The sequence below is a fragment of the Hipposideros armiger genome, unplaced genomic scaffold, assembly GCF_001890085.2.
Source record: "Hipposideros armiger isolate ML-2016 unplaced genomic scaffold, ASM189008v1 scaffold_77, whole genome shotgun sequence".
Lineage (NCBI taxonomy): Eukaryota > Metazoa > Chordata > Mammalia > Chiroptera > Hipposideridae > Hipposideros > Hipposideros armiger.
In genome coordinates this window covers 642,631-664,789 of record NW_017731427.1, presented here as the reverse complement: position 1 = coordinate 664,789, position 22,159 = coordinate 642,631, and the positions used below count along the sequence as shown (strand labels likewise).

Sequence of the window (22,159 nt, the reverse complement as noted above, 5' to 3'; positions counted from 1 at the left end):
TCAGATGCCTCTGTGAAGCTTCATCTACTCCACATGATGTTGACATCATATTATGTAGATACTGTATATAAATTTTATGCATGATTATTGTACACTACATAGTATATACGTATTTTAAGAATTTACACACAGATGTCATGGAGAAGAATCACTTTTTTTTTTTAGCTGAGCCATCCTGCCACCTGTTGGCAGCTCAGTGGCAGCTCAGCTCGGGCCGGGCATCCAACCGGCGATCCTGTTGCCCAGAGCGTGCACTCTTGAGCGAGCTCTTAACCAACTGAGTCACTCGGCCGGCCCTAAGAATCACTTTTTAGAATAAAGCTTTAGACCTCAGTTTTCAACCCTCACTTGTGTCTGTAAAGCTACTAATGGAGGGTGATATTCTATAATTTTCTGTCTCTCTTTTTCGGTTAGTTATGTACCAGTCAGTACCATTCAGAGTGTTACTGTCAGGACTTTACATGTCCACGTGATTCAGCTTTATTCATCAAATTGTTTATTTAGTGATGTTCCTGATCATCGGTGCCTCGACCACCCCTGGAACAATGGTGGGTCTGGGAAGACCGTCCCAAGTGGGGCCATGCCCACATGGCTTTCCGGGGGACAGTTGATTGTATTTGGGGCCGGTGGAGAGAAGTTAACAGTGACTGTCTGTCTGAAATACACTTATTTCTAAAGCCTAGGTATAGATACATTTGTGAAGTGTTACGTATCAATTGAAAGCTTAACTCTGGTGTGCTGTTGTTTCCTTGAGTTGATAATGTTTCTCCTTCTTTTTAAGGTAAAGCGCAAGTTAAGAGTTCAGACATACAAGTTGGAGACCTCATCATAGTGGAAAAGGTTGATGCATTTTTAATATATTTTAGACATGTATATGCCACTTATTAACATTTAGCCTGACTGCAAATAACTTTTGAATATGAAGGAAATTGTTTGAAACATTTATTTTAAACCTTAACATCTTTGTGTAAGATTTGCCGTATGTAAAGAAAAGCTTAGATTTTGTGTGTATCTGTTTTGCGAAAGTACATTTCAGTGTGTCACGTCATATTTTGCTTAAAATAAGACATGTTAAGTGCTTAATGTTGCATTATCAGAATTATTTCATGTGACCAAAGAATTGTGTTAGAGCCTGTTTATAATAGAACACATTTCAGTTTCTAGAGTTTCCTTTGACGGGTGGATATATTATGTGTAATTATTGGATATTAATCCTTAGGCTCATCAGGTGCTTGTGGCCTACAGTGTGACTGAGTGTGAGAACTGTGTCCGCAGGCACAGACACTGAAGGGATAGTCCTTTTTTTTAGTTATAAAGGCTCTAGAACAACTTTGAAAAAATATTAAATGATAAGTTTTCAAAAGGCCTCTTACAGACTAGTTTGAGCCCTTGGAGGCAGCTGGCACCCAGGCCACCTGGGAACACCCCCAGCCTGAGCCAGCCTCTGGAGGAGGTACTGGGACACGGAAGTCTTCCTCCTCGAGACAAAAGGGGTCTGCATCTTGTTAATGTGGACAGACAGTGGTTTGGAGTACGTTTGCTGGATTTTACAAAGTTGGATAAAACTAAACTTAATGATTTGCAACTCATTTACATAGTATTCATTTGTATGGATATTATAAGTTACTAACTTTGGATCAATTATTAGATTTTCAAGTGATTTCTATTGTAAAATGCTACAATGATTATCTTTGCACGATGCCGACAAGAGAGCATTTGTCACATAGATTTTGATGCTGTTTGTTTACACACCACCGTTGATTGCCTCATGGCTTCTGTGGTCAGGAACCTGGGTGCAGCTCGGCTGGGTTTTCTGGCCCCGCTCAAGACTGCAGTTCAGGCATCAGCCAGGCACCGTCACCTTTAGGCCCACTCCTGGGGCTGCTGGCAGGGCCTGGGGCCTCGTTGGATTCGGGCCTCGGGTCCAGGAGCCTTGGCCCAGGCAGGGACCTCTGCACAGGGCAGCTGACCCCGGCCTGCCCGTGGGAAGGCGGAAGGGAAAGTGAGAGTGCCCGCAGAGCGGACCAGGCTCGGAGCCCTGGTCTCCACAGAGCAGCCAGTGACCTCCTGTTCCTGTGACTTTTAGGAGACTGCCTGGCGTTTGTATGGAGTGTGAGGGCTGTGAATTAAGTGAGTGCCGGTGGGCCTTTCGTTCTTGCGTCGTTTCCCTCTTTTCCCTCCTGCTCACTAGCTCTCCTTGTCTTTGCCGTTTAGTTTGATGGAGCGATGCGCTCACCGTCTCATTCTCCTCTCTTCCTCCCATTTCCCTGAGTAACTTGAATCTTTCTGGCCACGCTGTAAGTGGCTGGTCTCTGCCTCATGCTATGGCGTGAAGGCAGACGGATGGGAACGCAGAGATCTGGGTCTGTGGCAGCACTGACAGCGCCCTCCCCTCAGTAAGGAAGGGGCTGAGGGCCGGCCGACTGGCTCAGTGTGAGCTCTGAGCAACAGGGTCGCCGGTTCGATTCCCGGCCCGAGCTGAACTGCCGCTGAGCTGCCAACAGGTGGCAGGATGGCTCAGCTAAAAAAAAAAGAAAGGGGCTGATGCCAACATCGACTGGAGGTTTTCCTTCCGTGGAGAAGCACTTGCAGGCCTTCGTTTTGCTGTCATGTCGGTGCTCCAGTGGCTCGCACATGCTGACAACACTCCAGAGTTAGATCAGTGTTATGTGCAGGGTGAGAACTGCTGTGCCCGCCTGGCGCTGGCGTTTCAGGACCTGGAAGCAGAGCTACTGGAGGGCTGCACACTAAAAATAGGGAGCGCCCTTTACCTGGTCTGCTTTTCATATTGCCAATTTTACATCCATTTTCCTATAAAAATTTCCTACATATTTTACTTAAAAACTTGAATATTCAGAAATTTTAGACATAATTTCCAACAATTACTGTGAAGTGATAAATTTTTAGTGATTTAATGGTATTTGTTAAACCAATTTTGTGGGCTTTGTAGTAATAAAAAATTTTATCTTGCTGATTGATATAACTGAGAGAATAGCAACGATTTGTAGCAAATGGCTTTGTCCTTTTACATTTATTTACGAATTCTGGCAACACTTATCACTAGCCTGGAAAGTTATTTCTCTTTTATTTGACCATATTACTATTTAGAAATTAATGTTTGGCTATTTCCATGCTGGGTTTTATGTTGTAGGATAGTTCCTCTAATTCTGTAATCTTCATGTGGAATTAAAGTTAGTATATTGATATCCATTTTTTGGATATTTAGAAGAAAAGTGCTGACCCAGTGGGACCAGTGTTGAGGGTGTCGGCAGCTGTAGAATGACGGGGAAGCCCCAGCTGGGGACAGTGCAGGCTGGGAGGCTTCAGTGTGAGACGGACTTGGGTTTAAATTCCTTGTTCTCCAGCTTCAAACTCAACCTAGGACCAGAATCTGCTCGACATGGACTTGGAAACTGGTAGCCTGTAAATGTTCAGAGTCACGGGTAGAGTCCACCTTTGTGCATGCAGGGCAAAGAAAGCAATTGCAAAAACTGTCTCCCAGCTTAACACGGAATCCTAAGAAGCACCTACATTTCTAGACTAACATATCTATTTAAATATCATTACTTGAGGAACACATCCAGCAGGGTAACTACTGAGAACAAGAAACTCGTAGAAGTTGAAGGTTACGTCTCCCAGGTCGCAGCCCCAGTCTCTGAAGTCCCCGTTTGCAAAGGCTCCTTGGCACAGAAGCAAACAGGATTTAAACTGACACTGTTGTGAGCCTTCCTTCACTCACTGCTCCAGGGAACTAAGTTCAGCCAAAAGGAATTCTGCTTTTTTAATATCCTGTTTTCTGAGGTAATGCACTTTACTAAAGTATTTTAAGCAATTTAATAAGCATTACAATGTGTATTTTAATACCCAGGAGAACAAACACTGCAAAAAATACGCCAAGAGATGCACTCTAGATGCTGTAAATAAACTGAAATGGAATCCTAAAAAAGGTTCAGGTAACACACAAGGAGGCAAGATACTAGAAACTGAAAAATAAGTACCTGAGGAAACCAACAGAGAACAAATAACAAAATGCAGACTTGTACTCTGACATATCAATAATTGCCTTTATTGTAAACAGCCTAAATACACTAATCAGGAGAGAAGCAGAGTGGATAAAGAAACGAGAACCAGCAATCTGTTGTTTACAAGAAATTCAAGGGGCCGGCCGAGTGGCGCGATGGTTAAGAACTCGCTTGGGATGTCAGAGGGCCTCGGTTCGGATCCCACATATGAGGGCCAGTGACGCTGCCCTCTACAGCTAAGATGCTGAACAACAGCTCAACCTGGAGCTGAACTGCCGTGAATCTCCGGCGACAGCGTAGGCTGCAGTCCCTGTGGCAGTGGGTTGCCATGGGCTACCGTATGTAGCCAGCAGCCAGCGTGAGCAGCCAGCAGCCAGCGTGAGCAGCCAGCAGCCGCAGTGAGCGGCCATCCAGAAGCCAGCGACTGATCTGCCTCAGGGAAGAGCGCAATGATGGTGCCAACTTGGGCCAGTGAAGCAGCATCCTCCACAACTAGATTGAAGAACAAAACGACAGCGACTTGTCTGTTTCCATTCCCCCAATTCCCCAGCACTGTTCCCATCCCCCAATTCCCCAATAAAAATCTTAAAAAAAAAAAAGAAATTCAAGTCCAGTGACAGGGAGGATGGAAGTAAAAGAATAGAGAGCGATAGACCACATAAATTAATCAAAAGTAGGAGGGGCTATATTAATATCCAATAAGGTGCACTTCAGAGTGAAGAAAATCACTAGACACAAAGGGAGGCATTACATTCTGATGGGATTAATCCATCAGGAAGACCGTAATCTTAAATTCATATTCACCAGATAACAGAGCCACAAAATACATGAATCAAAAACTGGAAGCTCAAAAAACCCCCGACAAATCCACAGTTATAGGGGATACTTCAGTACCATTCCCTCAGTGTGAGACGGAAGTACTAAACAGAAAACGAGCAATGGTATAGCAGACCTTCACTGAATCAACATATAATTGACATGTACAGATCACTGCGTTACCGTAGTAGAACCAAATTGGAAATAATCAGCAACAAAAAGATAGTAGAGAACTGTGAAACGTGGAAAGTAGTGCACTTTACTTTATGGGGTAAGTAGAGAGTTTAAAGGAAATAAAATACATGTAACTGTGTGAAAGTGAACATACAGCATCAAAACATGTGGAATGCAGGCGAGGCGTGCTGAGAGGGAGTTTATAACACTGAGTACCCACATTAGAAAGAAGTGAAGCTCTCAAATCAGCAGCCTGAATTTCTGCCTCAGGAACTTGGAGAAGAAGAGCAAACAAACCAGTGCAGGCAGAAGGGAGGAAGGACTAGAGAGCAGAGCGGAAGCCCGTGAGACTGAAAACAGGAAGCCAAGCTAGAAAATCGTGGCAGTAAAAGCTAGTTCCCCTAAATAAGTGAATAAAATGGATAAACCCTGAGCAAGACCGGCGAAAAGACGGAGTGATGACACAAACGCCAGCATCAGTCATGAGACAGGTCTGTCACTGTAGATGCTGCAGCCACTAAGAGGAAGTGACAGAATGCCACAAACACCCTTACACTCATAAATGCACCAACTTACATGAGATGGACCAATTCTTCTGAAACCACAAACTATCAAAACTACCAAAATTACATAGATAATATGACTAGCCAGTAAAGAAAAAACCAGTAAAGAAATTGAATAGTAATTTAAAAGTTCAGAGAAGGAAATACCCAGGTCCAGATGTTTTCATTAAAGAATTCCTTGAAACCTTTAAAAAAGACTTAGCATCATTCTTACACAGAAGTTTCCAGAAAATAGTTGAGAATGGAACACTACCCGGGTCATTTTAGGAGTCAATACCAAAATCTGAAAACGACAGTAGAACAAAAGAAAACTCCAAACAAATACCCCTCATGCACGCAGACACAAAATTCCTTACGAAACCGCTTGCCAGTTGATAGCAGCATGTAGGGTCATGCCCTCCATCCACATCATGACCCAGTGGAGGTCATTCTAGGTGCCAGAGGCTGGCTCAGCATTCAAAAATCTGCCAACTTTACCTACCCTGTTAACAGACTACAGAAAATCATGTGATCATATCAGTCGATCCAAGGAAAGCACCTGGTTAATGCCAGTACCCACTCGTGGTAAAAACTCAACAGGTTAGATTACAGGGAGTCACTTTAATCTTGTTAGAAAACTACCTGTAAGAAACCTACAGCTGACATCATACTTAATGGAGAAACAGCCTGGGAATCAGGCAAGGTGTTTGTTCTTACCGCTCTTACTCAACTGGCATTCTAGCCACTGCAGAGGCAAGTAAAGGAAATACATGGAATTCAGGTTGGACAGGAAGAAATAAAAATAGCCCTATTCACAGAGGACATGATTGTGTATACAGAAAATCCCTTGTGATCTATAAAACCCCTTGGAACTAATAAGTGAGTTCAGCAAGGTGTCACTCAAATGACAGTCCCGTTTTTATATACTACCAATGAGCACGTGGAAGCTGAAACTCAGAATGCAGTGCTGTGACAGTCACTGCTGTGAAAACAAAATCTTAGGCATGCTGGTGATAGCAGTGTGTTCATGAACGGAGTCAAAGATCCAAGTAAATGTGATAGATACATTATGGGCTCAGACTGGGACCTTTCAGTTTCCCGAAAACTGAGCCATAGGTTTAATACAATTCCTATCAAAACCTTTTTTTTTTAAGACAAAATAAACTTGTTTTAAAACTAATTGGGCCCTAAAATAGCTAAGAGTCTTACAAGGAGAATAAGTTAGAAGAGTGAAGGCATGCTACCTAGATACAGTAACCAACAGAGCATGGAAGGATAGACGTAAGATCCATCAATGAGCCTTACAGAGAATCCAGACAGACTCACCCAAATACGCTCATGTGATTTCTGACGAAGTGCAAAAGCAATTAAAATGGAGAAAGGATAGCCTTTTCAACAAATGGGGCTGGAGCGATTTGGACACCCATGGGTAAAAAAATGAACCTTAATCTAAATATCACACTTTATACAAATATCAAATCAAAATAGAGCAGGGAATTTCATGTAAAATGTAGAACTAACTGTAAAACTTTTAGGAAAACACATTGGAGAAAATATTCAGAATCTAGGGTAGGAAAATTGCTCTTAGACTTGACACCAAAAGCACAACACATAAAAGGTTAAAAAAAAAGTGATAAATTGCATCTGATTAAAATTAAAAATTGCTTTGGGAAAGAACATGTCAATATGATTAAAAACAACAACAACAACAAAAAACAAGCTACAAGCTTGGAGAAAATATTTGTAAACCACACACCTGACAAAGATTTGTATCCAGAAAATGTAAAAACTATTAAAAGATCAACAGTAAAAAAAAATCAAATTAGAAAATGGGCAAAAAATACAAAGAGAATTTTACCAAAGAAGATATACGGATAGAAAATAAGCTCATGAAAATATATTCTGACTGTTGATCGTTTGGAAATGCAAATTAAACACAGTGGAATACCCCTACACACACAACAGCATGGCTGCAGTGGAAATGGTGACACCACCAAGTGCTAGAAGTGATGTGAAGAAGGAGGGTCACTCATAACGTTTCTTGTGGGAATATGAAATGTTATTCTGGAAAATCGTTAGAGTTTCTTTAAAAACTAAATATGCAAATATTATGTGACTCAGCAATTGGGACCTGAGTGAGTCACAGAGAAATGTTTAAGTTGACACAAAAGCCTGTATGTGAATGTTTACACCTGCATTATTCATAATAGCCCCAAATCTGAAAACAGTCCAGATACCCTGACTGGTGACAATCAGAGAAACTTGTGCGCCATACCATGATGCAACCTGTTTAGAAGACACAGGCCTTCTTATGTTCATAGGCTTGAGGGGAGGGAAAAATAAAAAGTATTCAATAATTTGAAGTTATCTAGTTTATGAGTGCCTCATGGAAAATAAAACAAGATAAGGGAATAATGTGTAATGGTTTGAATATGAAATTTTAAAAATTCCACTTACAGTAGCATCAAAAAGAATAAAAAACTTCAAAAGTTATTTTTAAGAATAAACAACAAAAGAAGTGTAAAACTTACTTTGAAAACTGTAAAACATTGTTGAAAGAAACATCGAAGAAGACCTAAATAAGTGGGAAGACACGCTGTGTTCGTGGATTAGATGGATTGATAGTGTTAGGGGGCAGTGTTCCCCAAATCAGTCTGCTGACTCCGTGCTGTCATGTCGACATTCCAGCTGACTTCTTTGCAGAAACTGACCAGCCGATTGTAAAATTCATATGGAAATACAGGGGACCCAAGAATAGCCAGTGCAGTTTTGAGAAAGGTGAACAACATTGGAGTATTTGTACTTCTCCATTTCAAAACGTTATACAGAGTTATGGTCATCAAGACAGTGAGGAACTGGCATAAATTTACAGTTGAGAGTTCAGAAATTAAGCCTTAAATTCATGGCTCATTGATTTTTGACAGGGTTGCCTAGAAAAATGAGTGGAATGGGGCTGTATTTGGGCGGGTGCTTTTTTTTTTACCATGCAGTGTGGATGAGATCCGTGCATTTTGTTGTGTGTCACTGCCATTCATTCGTTTTGTCCTTACGTGCCGTGCCTTTCACCCCTGCTCCTGTGGATGGGTATTGGGCTGCCCCTGAACTTTGCCTGTTGGGAGTGCTGCCTCTGTGATGCCACGCCTCCGGCTCCGTGGGCACCTGCCGCCTGGGCGAGATGGCTGGGCTTGAGCTGCGCGTGTGGTCCACTTGCGCAGCTACTGCCCACGGTCTGTTAAAGGGATGTTGCAGACTGTACGCTGGTCAGTGGTGTGAGCTGCCCATGGCTCACACGTTTGCCAGCGCGTGGCATTGTCAGTCTTTCAGTTAGCGCTTCCAATGTGTGTGTCGTAGCTGTGGTTTCCACGTGCGTTTCCCTGAAGGCCAGTGAAGCTGGATACCTTTTCATGTGATTTTGGACCTCTTTCTTATTTGGGGAGAGCTTGTTAAAAATCTCCTGCCAGTTTTCTTCTGAGTAGCCCTTCCTGTCTTATCGGTTTGTAGGCCTCAGTGCGTCCCGGACAGGTCCTGCCTTTACGTTGCAGATGTCTTTCCCTTTGCTTGCTCCTTGGTCTGCAGGCCCGTCTTCCGCGTGGGTCTAGTGTCGTCCCGTGTGGGCCTGCGTCAGGAATCCCTGCTTTCACAGCGCTGCAGGGGTCTGTCTCGGTGGGGCCCTGGCTTGTCTTAGCCACACTAGCCCATCTCTCAGTTGGGTGCACACTCAGCCCTCACGGGGCTCTTGGGCACTCTCTCGTCAATGACCACCAAGAAACATGGTGAGGTTTGGGTTGGGCGTATGTTATATGTAAATCAATATATGGACACTTGACATCTTTGCAATACGTGCATTCTAATTTCAGAACATGACATGTTTTATTTATTTAGGTCTTATTTCATTTCAGTAATGTTTTATAGTTTTTTTTAGAGGTATCTTGCCCATCTTTTATTAGTTTTATTCAGTTATTTTTTCTTATTACTGAAATGGGCATATTTGAAAAATTATTTACATTCTTCATGTTTGTCACTGGTATCTCTTTCTATATTCACCCGTATATATATTTGTTTTCTGTGTCATTAATTTTTGTTCTTATATGCTTACATCCTTGTACTTTCTTTGGAGTTCATTGGCTGGGTTTTTGTTCTGCTTTCAAATGGATATTTAGCTCTTTGAATGTGTGTTTTTAGCCTCCCTTTTCTCATGTGTTCTCTTAGTTGTGTTTACTTTCCCCTTAACATTTTCCTGACTTTGACTGTGTTCCACATAATTGATGTGTTGAGTTTTTATTACTGTTCAGTTAAAAGTATTTTCCAATTTACATTGTGATTTTTTTCCTTGACCTGGGAGTTCTTTACTTCTTAATAATTGCCCTTCTTTCTTCATGATAGAAAGAAGTAGCTCTATCCTACAGCATATTTTTTTCAGCTTTAACAACTTACTTTTTTTTTTTACTGCATACTGACTGACAAATACTCCATTTCTTATTTCATGTAGATGAATCTTTATTAGGTCTCAAAAATATAAATCATGAAATTATGTGAAGTATTCTTATTCTAATTATATTCGTTAGTATGATACACCTTTCCAAACTGATAGAATTATTAATAATAATGATGAAATAAATGTATCAATAGTGACTTGTAAGTTTTTATATGCTATACAATACCTTTGAGGTTTTTTTCTTATGCTTCATAAAAGAATATCTCCTCAAATTTGTGGAATTTGTTTGCTCAGTCATATATTTTTCATTCATTCAGAATTTTTATTAAAAGTTTTATTTATGATATGCTCTGTTTTGTAGTAGGCATTGGAAGAATGGTATCCTCTCTTTCCAGGGTCATTTTTGTCTGATAGGAAGGATGTTATTTTTTACAAGGCAGTCACTGCTATTTTGTGTGTATGAGTTAAGGTCCAAATAGGCCACAGAAATGGCAATATGTAACATTTTCCAGCAACGGAGCAGTTTTCAAGTCATTACTAAATACCATTTATATGGTTCATTAATGGGGAAAAAAATCTTAGCAGTCCAACTAAAATATGAATCAAAATATTCATTTTTTAAATACAAATTATAAATGTTAATTGCTTCAACATAAATTTTAATTATAACATTTTAGCTGGTTGTTTTTATTAGCTATTTCTACTTTGGAATGGAATTGTGTTCATTTATAAACCTGCATATAGATAATTAATATTTTATATTACTCTCTACAGAATCAAAGAGTTCCATCGGACATGGTATTTCTTAGGACTTCAGAAAAAGCAGGTATTTTTGTTTTTATTTACATTTGCTGATGGCTTGGTGTTTTGAGAGTTTCATTTTCATTTTGAAAGTTTAAAGTTATTCTTATAACGATTTTTCTTTGAATGATAATTGAATTTATTAATTTCTAAATTACATTTAACTGTTGATATTTAAAACAATGATTTCACTCTATGTTTGTTTAAAAATATAATCCTTTCAGAACCTATATATCAAATGAGTGTTTCCATTCAAATCCATATGAAATCTAAATAATTCAATGATGTTACTTGAAATTTGATTGCTGTTCTACATTTGCAATTGTATTAATTCAGCAAACATTTATTTACCCCTTACTATGTGCCAGGCAATGCTTGATACGAAAGGGAGCAAAACCAAGTCACCCCTTCACAGAACTCATTCGTGGTCTACTGATTTGTACAAGTACATGCATGACAGTTGTTGTGGCTGATTGTGTAGATACTATAAGAGTGAAAACACTTGTGGGGTAACAGGGAGGGACCAGACGGTTTGCCTAGCGGAGTTGAAGTGGGCGGCTTCACAGAAAAATATCTACATGACCGAAGCTTTCAACAGTTAGAAGAGGGTGGAAAAGGGGTAACTACAAGAGAACGAGAAGAATGCCTCACGTGGTCAAGGAGGATGCGTGTGTTGGAATCGGGAAGCCTAAAACCTAGTCTCCGTGAGCCAGGCCCTAATTATAGGACCCAGTCTCGTGGTCAGTCACGTTCATTGTCTCCAAAATGACGGGAGGTTTGTCAGGTGATAGCCAAAGTTCTTTCTGCCTTACATTTCTCACTTGTTGAATAAATGAACAATATTTTTATAGAAACCTAGGCATAGTATTGTTTTTATTGGAAACTCAACATATATATTATTTTTTGTAGCATGAAAACTCTAGAAAGGACAAAGTTACATTTTAAAGTTGTTTTACGTTGTTTTCCATTTATAAACAGCATTTTTCAAAGTGACATTTTAAATTGTGGGAAAGAAGAAAAATGTTTTCTCCTTTTACCAACTGTGGTTTTGATTATTCACACTGTACGGTTGAGGCTGCCGTTATCAGGAGAGTTCGGCTGCACGTAATACTCAAGCGGCCTCTGCACGCTCGATGCATTTCCTTTACTGTGTGATGTTTAATGGGGGGCTGCGTACTCCCGGGTGGGGCAGAGAGCTACGTTTCTGGTCCATTTCCCTCTCCTCTCGGAAATACAGCTCGACTCCTTTTCCTGTGCAGTCAGGGCAGGGCCACAGGAGGCTGAGCCGCTTCCAGCCCTGGCCTTAACCTCTTCTACAGCCACCTGCTCTTCCCTGTGCCAGCTGGGCCCGTGACAAATCCACGCCTAGGGTCACCTGGGCGGAGTGCCGCTCAGCTTGGGTTCCTGAGTGACTGTGTGGAGCAGAGCCCACCTCCCTTCCCTCTACGACCAGCTGGACTCCGTGCGAGAGAGGAGGGTCCTTTCAGCTCCCAAGCTGCAAGGCTGAGCTGTTAGAGGGCGAGTGTGCCCTTCACCTGCCCGCTGCAGCCAGCGGTGGGCAGTGTCCCCTCCACTCCCGCTTGGACAGAGGAGCCTCCCGGTCGGGGGCTTCGGGGGCCCCGGCTGCCCAGGTTTCCCTGGGCATGAGGTGGCCTTGAGCCTCCCAGGAACAGGTCAGGGCTTTGCAGAGCCCCTTCCGCCATCTGCTGGGCCAGCTCTTCTTTACAGAGTCTGTTAACTTGCTGTTTACTCCAGCTCTGGGACCACCCGAGGGAGCTGTGATGTTAAATAGACAGTTGCCAGTGGTGGTTTTTGGCCAACATCCCAGGGAAAACGCTGGTCTCAGTGAATGAGCCCTGCATCCCTCAGGTGCAGCCAGCCCTCCCTGTCAGGTGGTCACACTTCTCTGGTCATGGGGTTTGGTCCCCTGCGTTTGCTCAGCACCGTGGAGCCATGGGGTGGGGTGGCGTGTTGGGAATGGGCCAGTCAGAACATCGTAGCCTGAGCTAGCTGCGTTTCCTGCATCAGCGCACTTGGGATTGTTGCAAACCTTTGAGCATTTTCCAGAGTTCTGAATAAGTTGCTTTTGACAGCTTTTACTAATGTTCTCATTATAGTGATGGAGACATGATTTTCAGAGATTTTAACACCACCATCCCTGCTGACATCACCTACTTACGATTTGTCTTTGTTTCTAAATATATTCAGTATAATGAATAACAAAAATCTTTCCATTTGGAAGATGCTTTTGTATTAATTGCCCTTTTAATGATTGTGAGAGAAATATATGTAAGATTAAGAATACTATTCTTAACATGGAAATAGTTTTTGGTAATTAACTTAAAAGAAATAAATTATATAGATTAGGAGATAAAAGATGAAGAAAATTCAGCATTTAAAGCTGTAAGATACTTAGAAATGTCCATTTTTCAGAGGAGGAATCTGAGGGCTGGAGAACGTAGATGCCTTGCTGAAGATTATATGACTAAAAGCAGTTTTGGACATTCTGCTTCAGCCCTTCGTGATCTTTTCACTGTGTCACTGTATCATTGTTTTGCTAGTAGACAGCAAAGCATGTGAAATATCAGCATGGGCAAATGAGACACTCGTTTGTGTTAACTCCAGATTCGTAACCCTGTATCCAAATTGGTGATGTTTCAGAAACGTTTCCTTTTCTTTTTCTCTGATTTTGCTTTGCATTCCATGTTGTAGGGACCATTACGTTGTAGTGTAATGATACTTAATATTTTGCAGGTCATGGCTGCCTTTCAGAATCTTCAGTTTCATCACCTTGTTCCCCCAAAATGTACACAGTATACATGTATGCTAAATGTGATTGTTTGATGTGTTTTTGGAAGGTTATTAATGGGTCCAAATTTAGGACCTTACTGTATGGAGTCTGTTTTAGTCTGTGGTTCTATTATATTCCTCAGTTTTATTTTTTCTATCAAATATAAATTGTTAAAACTGATCGTTACCAGATGAGAGGGGGGTTGGGGGACTGGGTGAAAAAGGTGAGGGAATTAAGTACAAATAGGTAGTTACAAAATAGTCACGGGGGTGTAAAGTACAGGATGGGGAATATAGTCAATAATATTGTAATAACTATGTATGGTGTCACATGGGGACTAGACTAATCGGGGGATCACTTCATAAATTATATAAATGTCTGACCACTAAGCCGTATACCTGAAACTAATATAAAATATTGGGTTGTTGGAAAAGTCATGATGCATTTTTGCAACGAAAAACATAGAAAAATACGTCATGACTTTTCCAACAACCTGATAATATTGAATGTCAACTATAATAGAAAAAATATTTTTAATTGTTAAAACAATTACTAATTACTTATATGCAGACATGAAAATGTCAGCTATTTTTCTTTTCTTTGTAAAATGCAGCAAATAGCTTCCCAGTTGTATAAAATTTGTGTCATGATATTGCTTTCAGTCAAGGAGTCTTAGCTTTGCCAATTCTGTTCTTAGGGCTTTCAGTAATTGTTTTAATTGCCTCATCTTCAAAAGTACACATATTCAGAATTCTTTGTGTATCTACTAACACTGTTAATATTATTTTATTACTTTTCAGTTTTAGTTCAGAAAAACCTGATAGTCCATTGTCTGTTTTAATAAGAATCGGTTAGCCCTCGCCACCATAAAAGTCCTAAATCTATGCAGCTCATCTGAGCCTGGACAATAGCCGCTGTGCGCTTGTCAATACAGCACGGCGCGTCTCTTGGTGGCATCATATTGACTGTGTATTAATACAGGGTATTCTATTGGGCTGTCAGCTAATTGTTTAGAATGTAAATGAAGCTGGTGATGGATCTGGTGACTGATGGCTTAAATTCCAATTAATCAATTGCTTCATCAGTTTCTTAATTCAGATCAAATATCTCCTGAATGCACACTATTCTTTTAGTGGTATTAACAGAAATTAATGCTTGAGAACTAATTTTCATCAATCTCTTATAAATGCCAATATCTTTTTCACTTGTCTCCTAAGTGATGACATGATAGTTTAAGTGTTTGGGACATATTACAATAGCTCAGCTGTCACTTGTTAGTAGGGCGAGGGGTAGGTAAATGATGCTGTACTCATCTACACTCTCTCTGGTGCTGTTCATCTTGCCACCAGCTTAAAATTTTCATGCAGAGTCATTAAGTCATATAAATGATTTAGAAATTAAGTTTGATGGCAAATGATCGGAGATTATATATGCGATGTCAATGTCTGTTTTTCTCTTGTTGGGCGTATACTGTGGCCCGTTTCTTCCAGAGCCATTGGATTCATGAGCTGTTGCAAGCAGTCTGCTAATATTACAGGGTAACTTATTATGCTATATGACAGACTCGAGCTCTGTCTCACAGTGTCCCGTCAGCTACTCTATCACCACTTGATGCGGCTCTCCTGTGTGACACATATACTAGTTGATCTTAATTTGATTGTCATTAAACCTGTCCTTTCCTGTCAACTCGTGTCAATTATACAAAATAAAATCAAGTATTCATAAGAAGTCTGTAATAGGATATAAGCAGACCGATTTAATAATTCATTTTTGCAGAGCCTTCACCGGCATCGGCTGTAACCAGTGCTCACTGTGAAATTATTAGCCGCAGTCCGTGGAAGACAAGTCACGTCGGGCACACTTCAGATTTTGCTACAGTTTGTTCTCTCTCTCTTCTTAAATCATATCGGTTACTACGACGCTAGCAATGTTAACTGTAGTTGAAGATAAATAACGTCAATTTCCTGTAAATTTTCAAAATAGCATATAATAATTTAACATGAAGCACGCCCTTTTTCTTTAAAGAAAGGCCACTATATTTCCAGTGTTTAACGAGTTTACAGAAGTCTGGATAAGAGAAGCTTTCACTTTTAGAAACACAAAATGTTTGAAGGTTAACACCATAGAGATTCTTACCTTTTCTTATTTTGTACATTAGAAAGCGAACCTAAAATGGAGCGGCAGCATTCACGTTGCAAAGTGCATGTCGGACAGAATCTAGAATGCAGTCCCTGTGAAGCCGCTTGTATATTTCACATCAGAACACACATGCGCACACACGGGTGTATAGTCATGCATGTGTTCAGGTGACGATCTCACAGGTGTGTCTTCAGTTGAGAAACTAGACGATTGGAACACCTTTCCACAGCTATGCCCTGGCAGGCCTTAGACGGTGAGTCACCTCGGTGCGTCTCCTTGGTCCTGTCAGCAGTAGGAACGCCCATGGCCTGGGGCGGTTAAAAGGGTGGCAGTACAACTGGGCACATTTTTGGTCCTGAGCTGCTGGCGGTCATGGTCAGTGGAGAGTACCTTGGCTGGCAGAGGAAAGGATTAGTGGTTTTGCAGCGTAAGGGGACAAGACGATGCCCCCCAGGGTGCAGGAGGCATTGCCTCTGGGGCTGAAAGGGACCTGAGCTCGTATCGGGGTGGATGGGTGTGGACCTGTTTTTGTTTTAGGACAGTGTGTGAAGGGTGTCCTGGACTAAGCTGTGTCAAGATACATTTCTCTGTAGCTACTATAACTATTTCCCCAAGTGTGCAAAAGAGTTAGCTAAATACGTACTCAAGTTCCCTGTTCACTGGCAGCGAATAGATTTCTCTCTAGATTTGACAACACATCTCCAAAGCCAGTTTAATATTCTACTCTGCAGATGGAATACTTGGTCAGGTGCAGTAACTGACAGGGAGCATCCCAGAGTTAGAGCTAGCACCCAGGCCTGGGGACACCTAGCCAGGTGGCTCTGGGCTGTGATGGTCTGTTATTCACAGGAGGGTGATGAGCAGGGCTTTTGGCCTCAATGCACTGGATGCCGCACCCCCACACACACACACAGTTGTGAAAACTAGCATCTCCAGAAGTGTCCACGTGTCTCCTGGGGGGTGGGCAAAATTGCCCCGGGCTGAAAAGCACCAGAGGCCTTTTTTCCATGGAAGAGAATCCCTGAGATAAAGGTGAAATCTCCAGTTTCATGTCTTTTGAGAGTAACTATTGTAATACCCTTCAGCGCCCGTCTTCCTGAGTAAGAAAGAGGTTGGTTCTGTGCCATCGGACCCCTGACGGACCTCAGCTCCGCCACTGCAGCCAGGAAGTCAGGCTGGCTCCCTGCCCTGCCGCGCCCAGGCCTCACCTCGGGAGGGCTGCCCAGCTCCCACTCAGGAAAGAGCTCTGCCGGCCTTGACCAGCCAGGCTACTGGGGCCCCAGCGAGGGCCCCCACCAGCTAGCTTGTAGGGCAGAAGAGGCCACCGCAGCTCCTCGCCATCCCAGCACCCAGGTATGCGCAAGGTGTCATGCCGACAAAGCTGGCTGCTGTCCCATCCCCGGCCCAGAGGCTCTGCAGCTTTTGCTGGGGACTCGGTGGGGACCAGAGCTTGCTGGAGATGCCCACGCACGTTGTTGGAAACAGTGGAGAGCTTGGTGGCCAGCAGTTCAAAAGGAGGCAGGAGGGTCCATGAGACACTCCAACCAAGAGCGTAGAAGCCCTGCCAGAGCCCAGGAAAGGGGAGGCTCCCGCTCCTCGGCGTGTGGTGCTGGGCTCCTCGGCTCAGGGCTCGTTGGAGTGGGGCTCAAGGCCCGCTGGGGAGGCTCTCAGGACACACAGACCCCTCAGCATGCAGAGCCTTGCTGGCACACTCTCTGGGTTCGCTGGTCTGCAGGATCATCCGTGTGCCCACGGCTGACGTCCCAGGAGTGGACAGAGAACCTCCCAGCTGTCGTCCCTGACTGCACTTCCAGCCTGAGAGTGGCCTCCCACTGCACGCACGCAGCCTGGCCGACCGAGCAAGTTCAAATTCAGGCACCGCCTTGGACCACTAAGAGGCGGTGCGGAGCCCGGAGCAGCCCCTGGGAAGCAAGGGCAATGTGAGCAGGGCTTAGGGGTGCACACTGCCAGGGAAACAGGCTCCCAGAGTTCGGCCAGCCAGGTCACTGCAAGGTCAGCAGATGACCAGACAGCCACCAGCACCCAGATGCAGCTGCTGGCTTGTGTGTAACGCAGATAGAAGTGCGATTGGCGGTCAGCCACGGCCCGTTCCCGTCACTGCACACACAGCAGCGGCTGCGTTGGGCCTCGTGACGGCACTCTGGTCCTGCACTCCTGGTGGCCCCTCGGGACACTGTTTCCCACCCCCTGCCTCCTAGGACAGCAAATGTCATGTGTAGGCCAGCACTGGCACTTCGAGGCTCTGTGAATGCTGGGAACCTTTTCTAAGGGGAAAGGGTCACTTTCTAATGGGCGTCTATATAAGTGAATATGCATTCAGCTTCGTACGCTTTTCGAGGGGACAGCTGTGGGACAGTTTCTGATCCAGAGAGTAGAGGCCATAACTACTTCCGTAATTCGGAGGTTTATGTTAGTTTCTTTGGAAGGTATTTTCTAAATGAGCGAGGCCCTGGAGAAGTGTACTTGTGTTAAGTCCCCTCCACGTCCCAGAGTTGTCCTTCCTGTCCCTGTAGCCCATCCTGACCCTCCTGCCCGGCTCTCGTTGGTCTCTCTTATTGTGCTCTGACCTTGAGGTTCCGAAGGATCCCAGTCATGGCAGAGAAGACTATCTGCTGACAGCGAGCACGGCTGACCCTTGAGCACCGCCGGTGCTGGGCTGCTGGCCGCCTGCGCACTGAAAATCACATTAACTTACAGGCCACCTGCACACGTTTCCCGGCTGTGGTTTGAAAGTGCTGTCCTGCTTACCTTGGGACACTTTCTAGGCTGGTCGTGTGGTCGTGGGTCTGCTCTCACTCACCTGTGCCTGTGCCTTAGCCGTTTCCCGGCAGCCCCCTCGGGCATTTCCAGGACAAGACCCGTGTGCCGTGGGCGGTCCAGCTATGCTCGGTTTCAGCACTCAGGCTGGGCTGCTCCCAGGGCTGCTCCTTTCCCCTCTGATTTTTACTTACTTGTCTGTCTTTACCACAGTCAGTAGGCACCCTTGTACCCGGGATCGTGCTTTCGGTCTCGTGGGTGCTTAGTTTGGTGAGTGTTGGTACCTGGTAGGAGTGATGTCCCCTGCACAGCTGCGTTGAGGAAAGCTCGGCCGTGCCGTGTGAGCTGACTGAGAAGTGGACGGGCTGCTCTTCCTGAACATGTCTGGACATTTCCTGTAAAACCTTTATCATCTTCATTTACTGTTTTAAAGATGAAAGCACATCTCCTTTTTGTAAGGTATCATTTACAACCTTCCCCACCACTATTCAGTTTTATCTTTGTTTGTTTTGATGATAATCTTTTATAGTATTGTTACCCGTTTAAAATTATTTTTACCATTTAACTGTTAAATAACCATTTTATGTCAGCTGCTTTGTGGATACATGATCTTGAACATGAAGATTCATTAGATATAAAAAAACTTAACCGATATTGTTTCTGTGGGAAGAACCCACAATTTGAGGTTTTGGGCACTGTTGTTACTAGGTGACTGCAGCCATCGGCAGCTGTGGGCTTGGTGAGGGTGTTCACCTGTTTCCCCCCTAACAGTAATCGTAGGATTTGTGTATCTCCCTGTAAAGTTCAGCCCCGTGTCAGCACTGGTAAAGAACTACTTCACAGTAGTGTAAAGCCTTGTACTGGATGTGTGTGGCTGTGGTGATCACTGGTGAAAGCTGACCTGGCAGAAGGCCATGTCTTCTGGGGAAAAGGGAAAGGCCATGAGCTGGTTATTGATGAAAAGAGCTGGAGACATGGGCAGGGGCCTGCCAGGAGCTGCGCAGCGTCTGCACCAGCGTGGGCGGCCAGGTGTGCGTGGGCCGGCAGCCCTCCAGGAGGGTAATGGGCAGGCGCCAGCCCTGGTAGCGGGTATGAGAAAATACAGCGGAAGTCGTCTCCGCTCGGCAGGCATCCCAATTAACTGCGTTTCTCTAGTGTACTGGGTTTTTTTTTGCAGTGTTTCTCTTTATTGCAGAGAGCAAATGTTTGTATAATACTTTTGGTTGATCTTTTCTGTGTGAATATGTTTAAAACTTTTTAAATTTTACACTGTTTTTTAGAGCACTTTAGTTTTACAAAAACCATGAGAAGGAGGCAGAGATTTCCCACGCACCCCCTGCCCTCCCATGGCATAGCTTACCTCATTATCAGCACCCCCCACCAGACTGAAACGTTTGTCACAGTGGATGGACCTGCCCTGACACGTGTGATGCCGTGCAGCCTATGGTTTCCACTCGTGTCACTCTGGGGTCCTACAGTCTGTGGGTTTGGACAGATGGATAATGACAGGTATCCACCATCACCAAGTCACACAGAGGACTTTCATGGCCCTGAAACTCCTCTGCGCCCTGCCAGTTTATCTCTCCACTCTACTCCATCCCTGGAAACACTGAGGCTTGGCTCCATGGTTTTGTCTTTTCCAGAATTTGTATAATTGGGTCACACAGTGTGTGGCTTCTCTCAGTGACGTGCATTAATGTTTCCTCCATGTCTTTCCACGGCTTGATGGCTCACTTTTTTTTAGTGCTGAATAATTCTGCATTGTATGGAGCACAGTGATTCATGTACCTACTGAAGGATGTGTTGGTTGCTAGTAAGTGTTGGCGATTGTGAGTAAAGCCAGTATAACATCCGTGTGCAGGGGACTGTGGACAAACGTTCCCAGCTCCTTTGGGTAAGTGCTAAGGAGCGCGATCGCTGGGTCATATGGGGAGAGCGTGTTAGTTTTGTAAGAAACCACCCAGCTGTCCTCCAGGATGGCGCCCTCTGCATCTCCCCCCCCCCCCCCCCCACACACACACACACAGTGACTGCGAGTTCCTGTGGCTCCATGTCCTCGTCAGCACTGGGCGTCATCTGTTCTGGGTTAGACGTGTAGATTCTAATAGACTTGCAGCAGTGACTCCTTGTTGATGGAACTTGCATTTCCCTGAGGACGTATGGCTTACTTGGCATCTATGTATCTTCTTGTTTAGTTCTTTGGCCTATTTTTTATGTGCTGTTTTCTTCTTGAATTTTAAGAGTTCTTTGTATATTTTGGATTACAGTCCTTTTCAGATGTGTCTTTTGCAAATATTTTCTCAGTCTGTGGCTTACCTTCTCATTCAGATATTGTCTTTCACAGAACAGAGTTTTTAATTTCAAGGAGGTCCAATTAATTGATTCTTTTTTCATGGACCACGTCTTTGGTGTCATATCTAAAACGTCCTCTGCATCTCCAGGGTCATCTAGCTTTCCTCCTACGTTGCCTTCCAGAAGTTCTATGGCTTCTACATTTAGGTTTGTGAATTAATTTTGTGGAGGTGTGAGGTCTGTGTCTAGTTCATGTTTTTGCACGTGGATGCCCCATTGTCCCAGAACCGTTCGTTGAGGAGAGTTTCTTTGCTCCGTTGTATTGACTTTGCATCCTTGTTGCAGTTGACTGTGTTAATGGGGGCCTATTTCAGGATTCTTTATTCTGTTCCATTGACCTATTTGTCTATTCTTACGTGAATACCACACTGTCTTGATTACAGTAGCGTTAAAATACGTCTTTTTTTAAGGTTAATAAATGGTTTTCTTTTTGAAATTATATTTTTTGTTATTGTATTAAAATACACATAAAATTTAACATCTTAACCATTTTAAGTGTACAGTTCAGTGGTATTAAGTACATTTATGTTTTTTTGCAATCATCAGCACCATCATATCCAGAACCTCTTCATTTTATAGAACAGTAACTCTATACCCACTGAAAAATAACTCTTTACTCTCCCCTCTTCCCAGCCCCTGGCCACCACCATTCTATTTTCTGTCCTTATGATTTTGACTATTCTAATAGCCTCATGTAAGTGGAATCACACAGTGTTTACCTTTCTATGACCGGCTTATTTCACTCAGCGTGATGTCTTCAAGGTTCACTCATGTTGTCACATAGTACACGATTTCCTTCCTTTCTAAGGTTGAACAATATTCTGTTGTATGTGTATACCACATTTTTTTATCCATTCATCTGTCAGTTGACACTTGGGTTGTTTCCAGATTTTGGCTATTGTGAATATTGCTGTGATTATGGGGGTACAGATACCTCTTTGAGGCTCTGCTTTTACTTCTTTTGGGTATATGTCCAGAAGGGGAATTAATTGCTAGGTTATATAATAATTTTTTAAAATTTTATTTTATGGAGAAACTGCCATAGTGTTTTGTGTGGAATGTCTTTCTCCATCCTTTCACTTTGAACATCTCTGGAGCTAAAGTGAGCCTCTTACAGACGACATATGTTTGGATCATGTGTTTTTATCCTTTTCCAATCTCTTTCCTTGACTAAGAGTTTAACCCATTTACATTTAAAGTAATTACTGATAAGGAACAACTTCTTTCATTGTGCAGTTAGTTTTCCATTAGCTTAATAGCCTTTTTTGTCCCTCAATGCTGCATTATTGTCTTTATTAGCTGATATTTT

General features: G+C 43.2%; 1 protein-coding gene across 4 annotated transcripts in view; it reads left to right on the top strand.

Moving 5' to 3' along the window:
• The window catches only part of ATP9B (ATPase phospholipid transporting 9B), a 183,904-nt gene that overhangs the window by 33,378 nt on the left and 128,367 nt on the right, over positions 1 to 22,159 (top strand). For all 4 annotated transcript variants that reach the window (XM_019643360.1, XM_019643362.1, XM_019643361.1 and 1 more), the window contains 2 exons: positions 782 to 840; positions 10,764 to 10,815. In XM_019643360.1, coding sequence (XP_019498905.1) covers positions 782 to 840; positions 10,764 to 10,815 — 111 coding nt within the window. The remainder of the gene's footprint in view (positions 1 to 781; positions 841 to 10,763; positions 10,816 to 22,159) is intronic.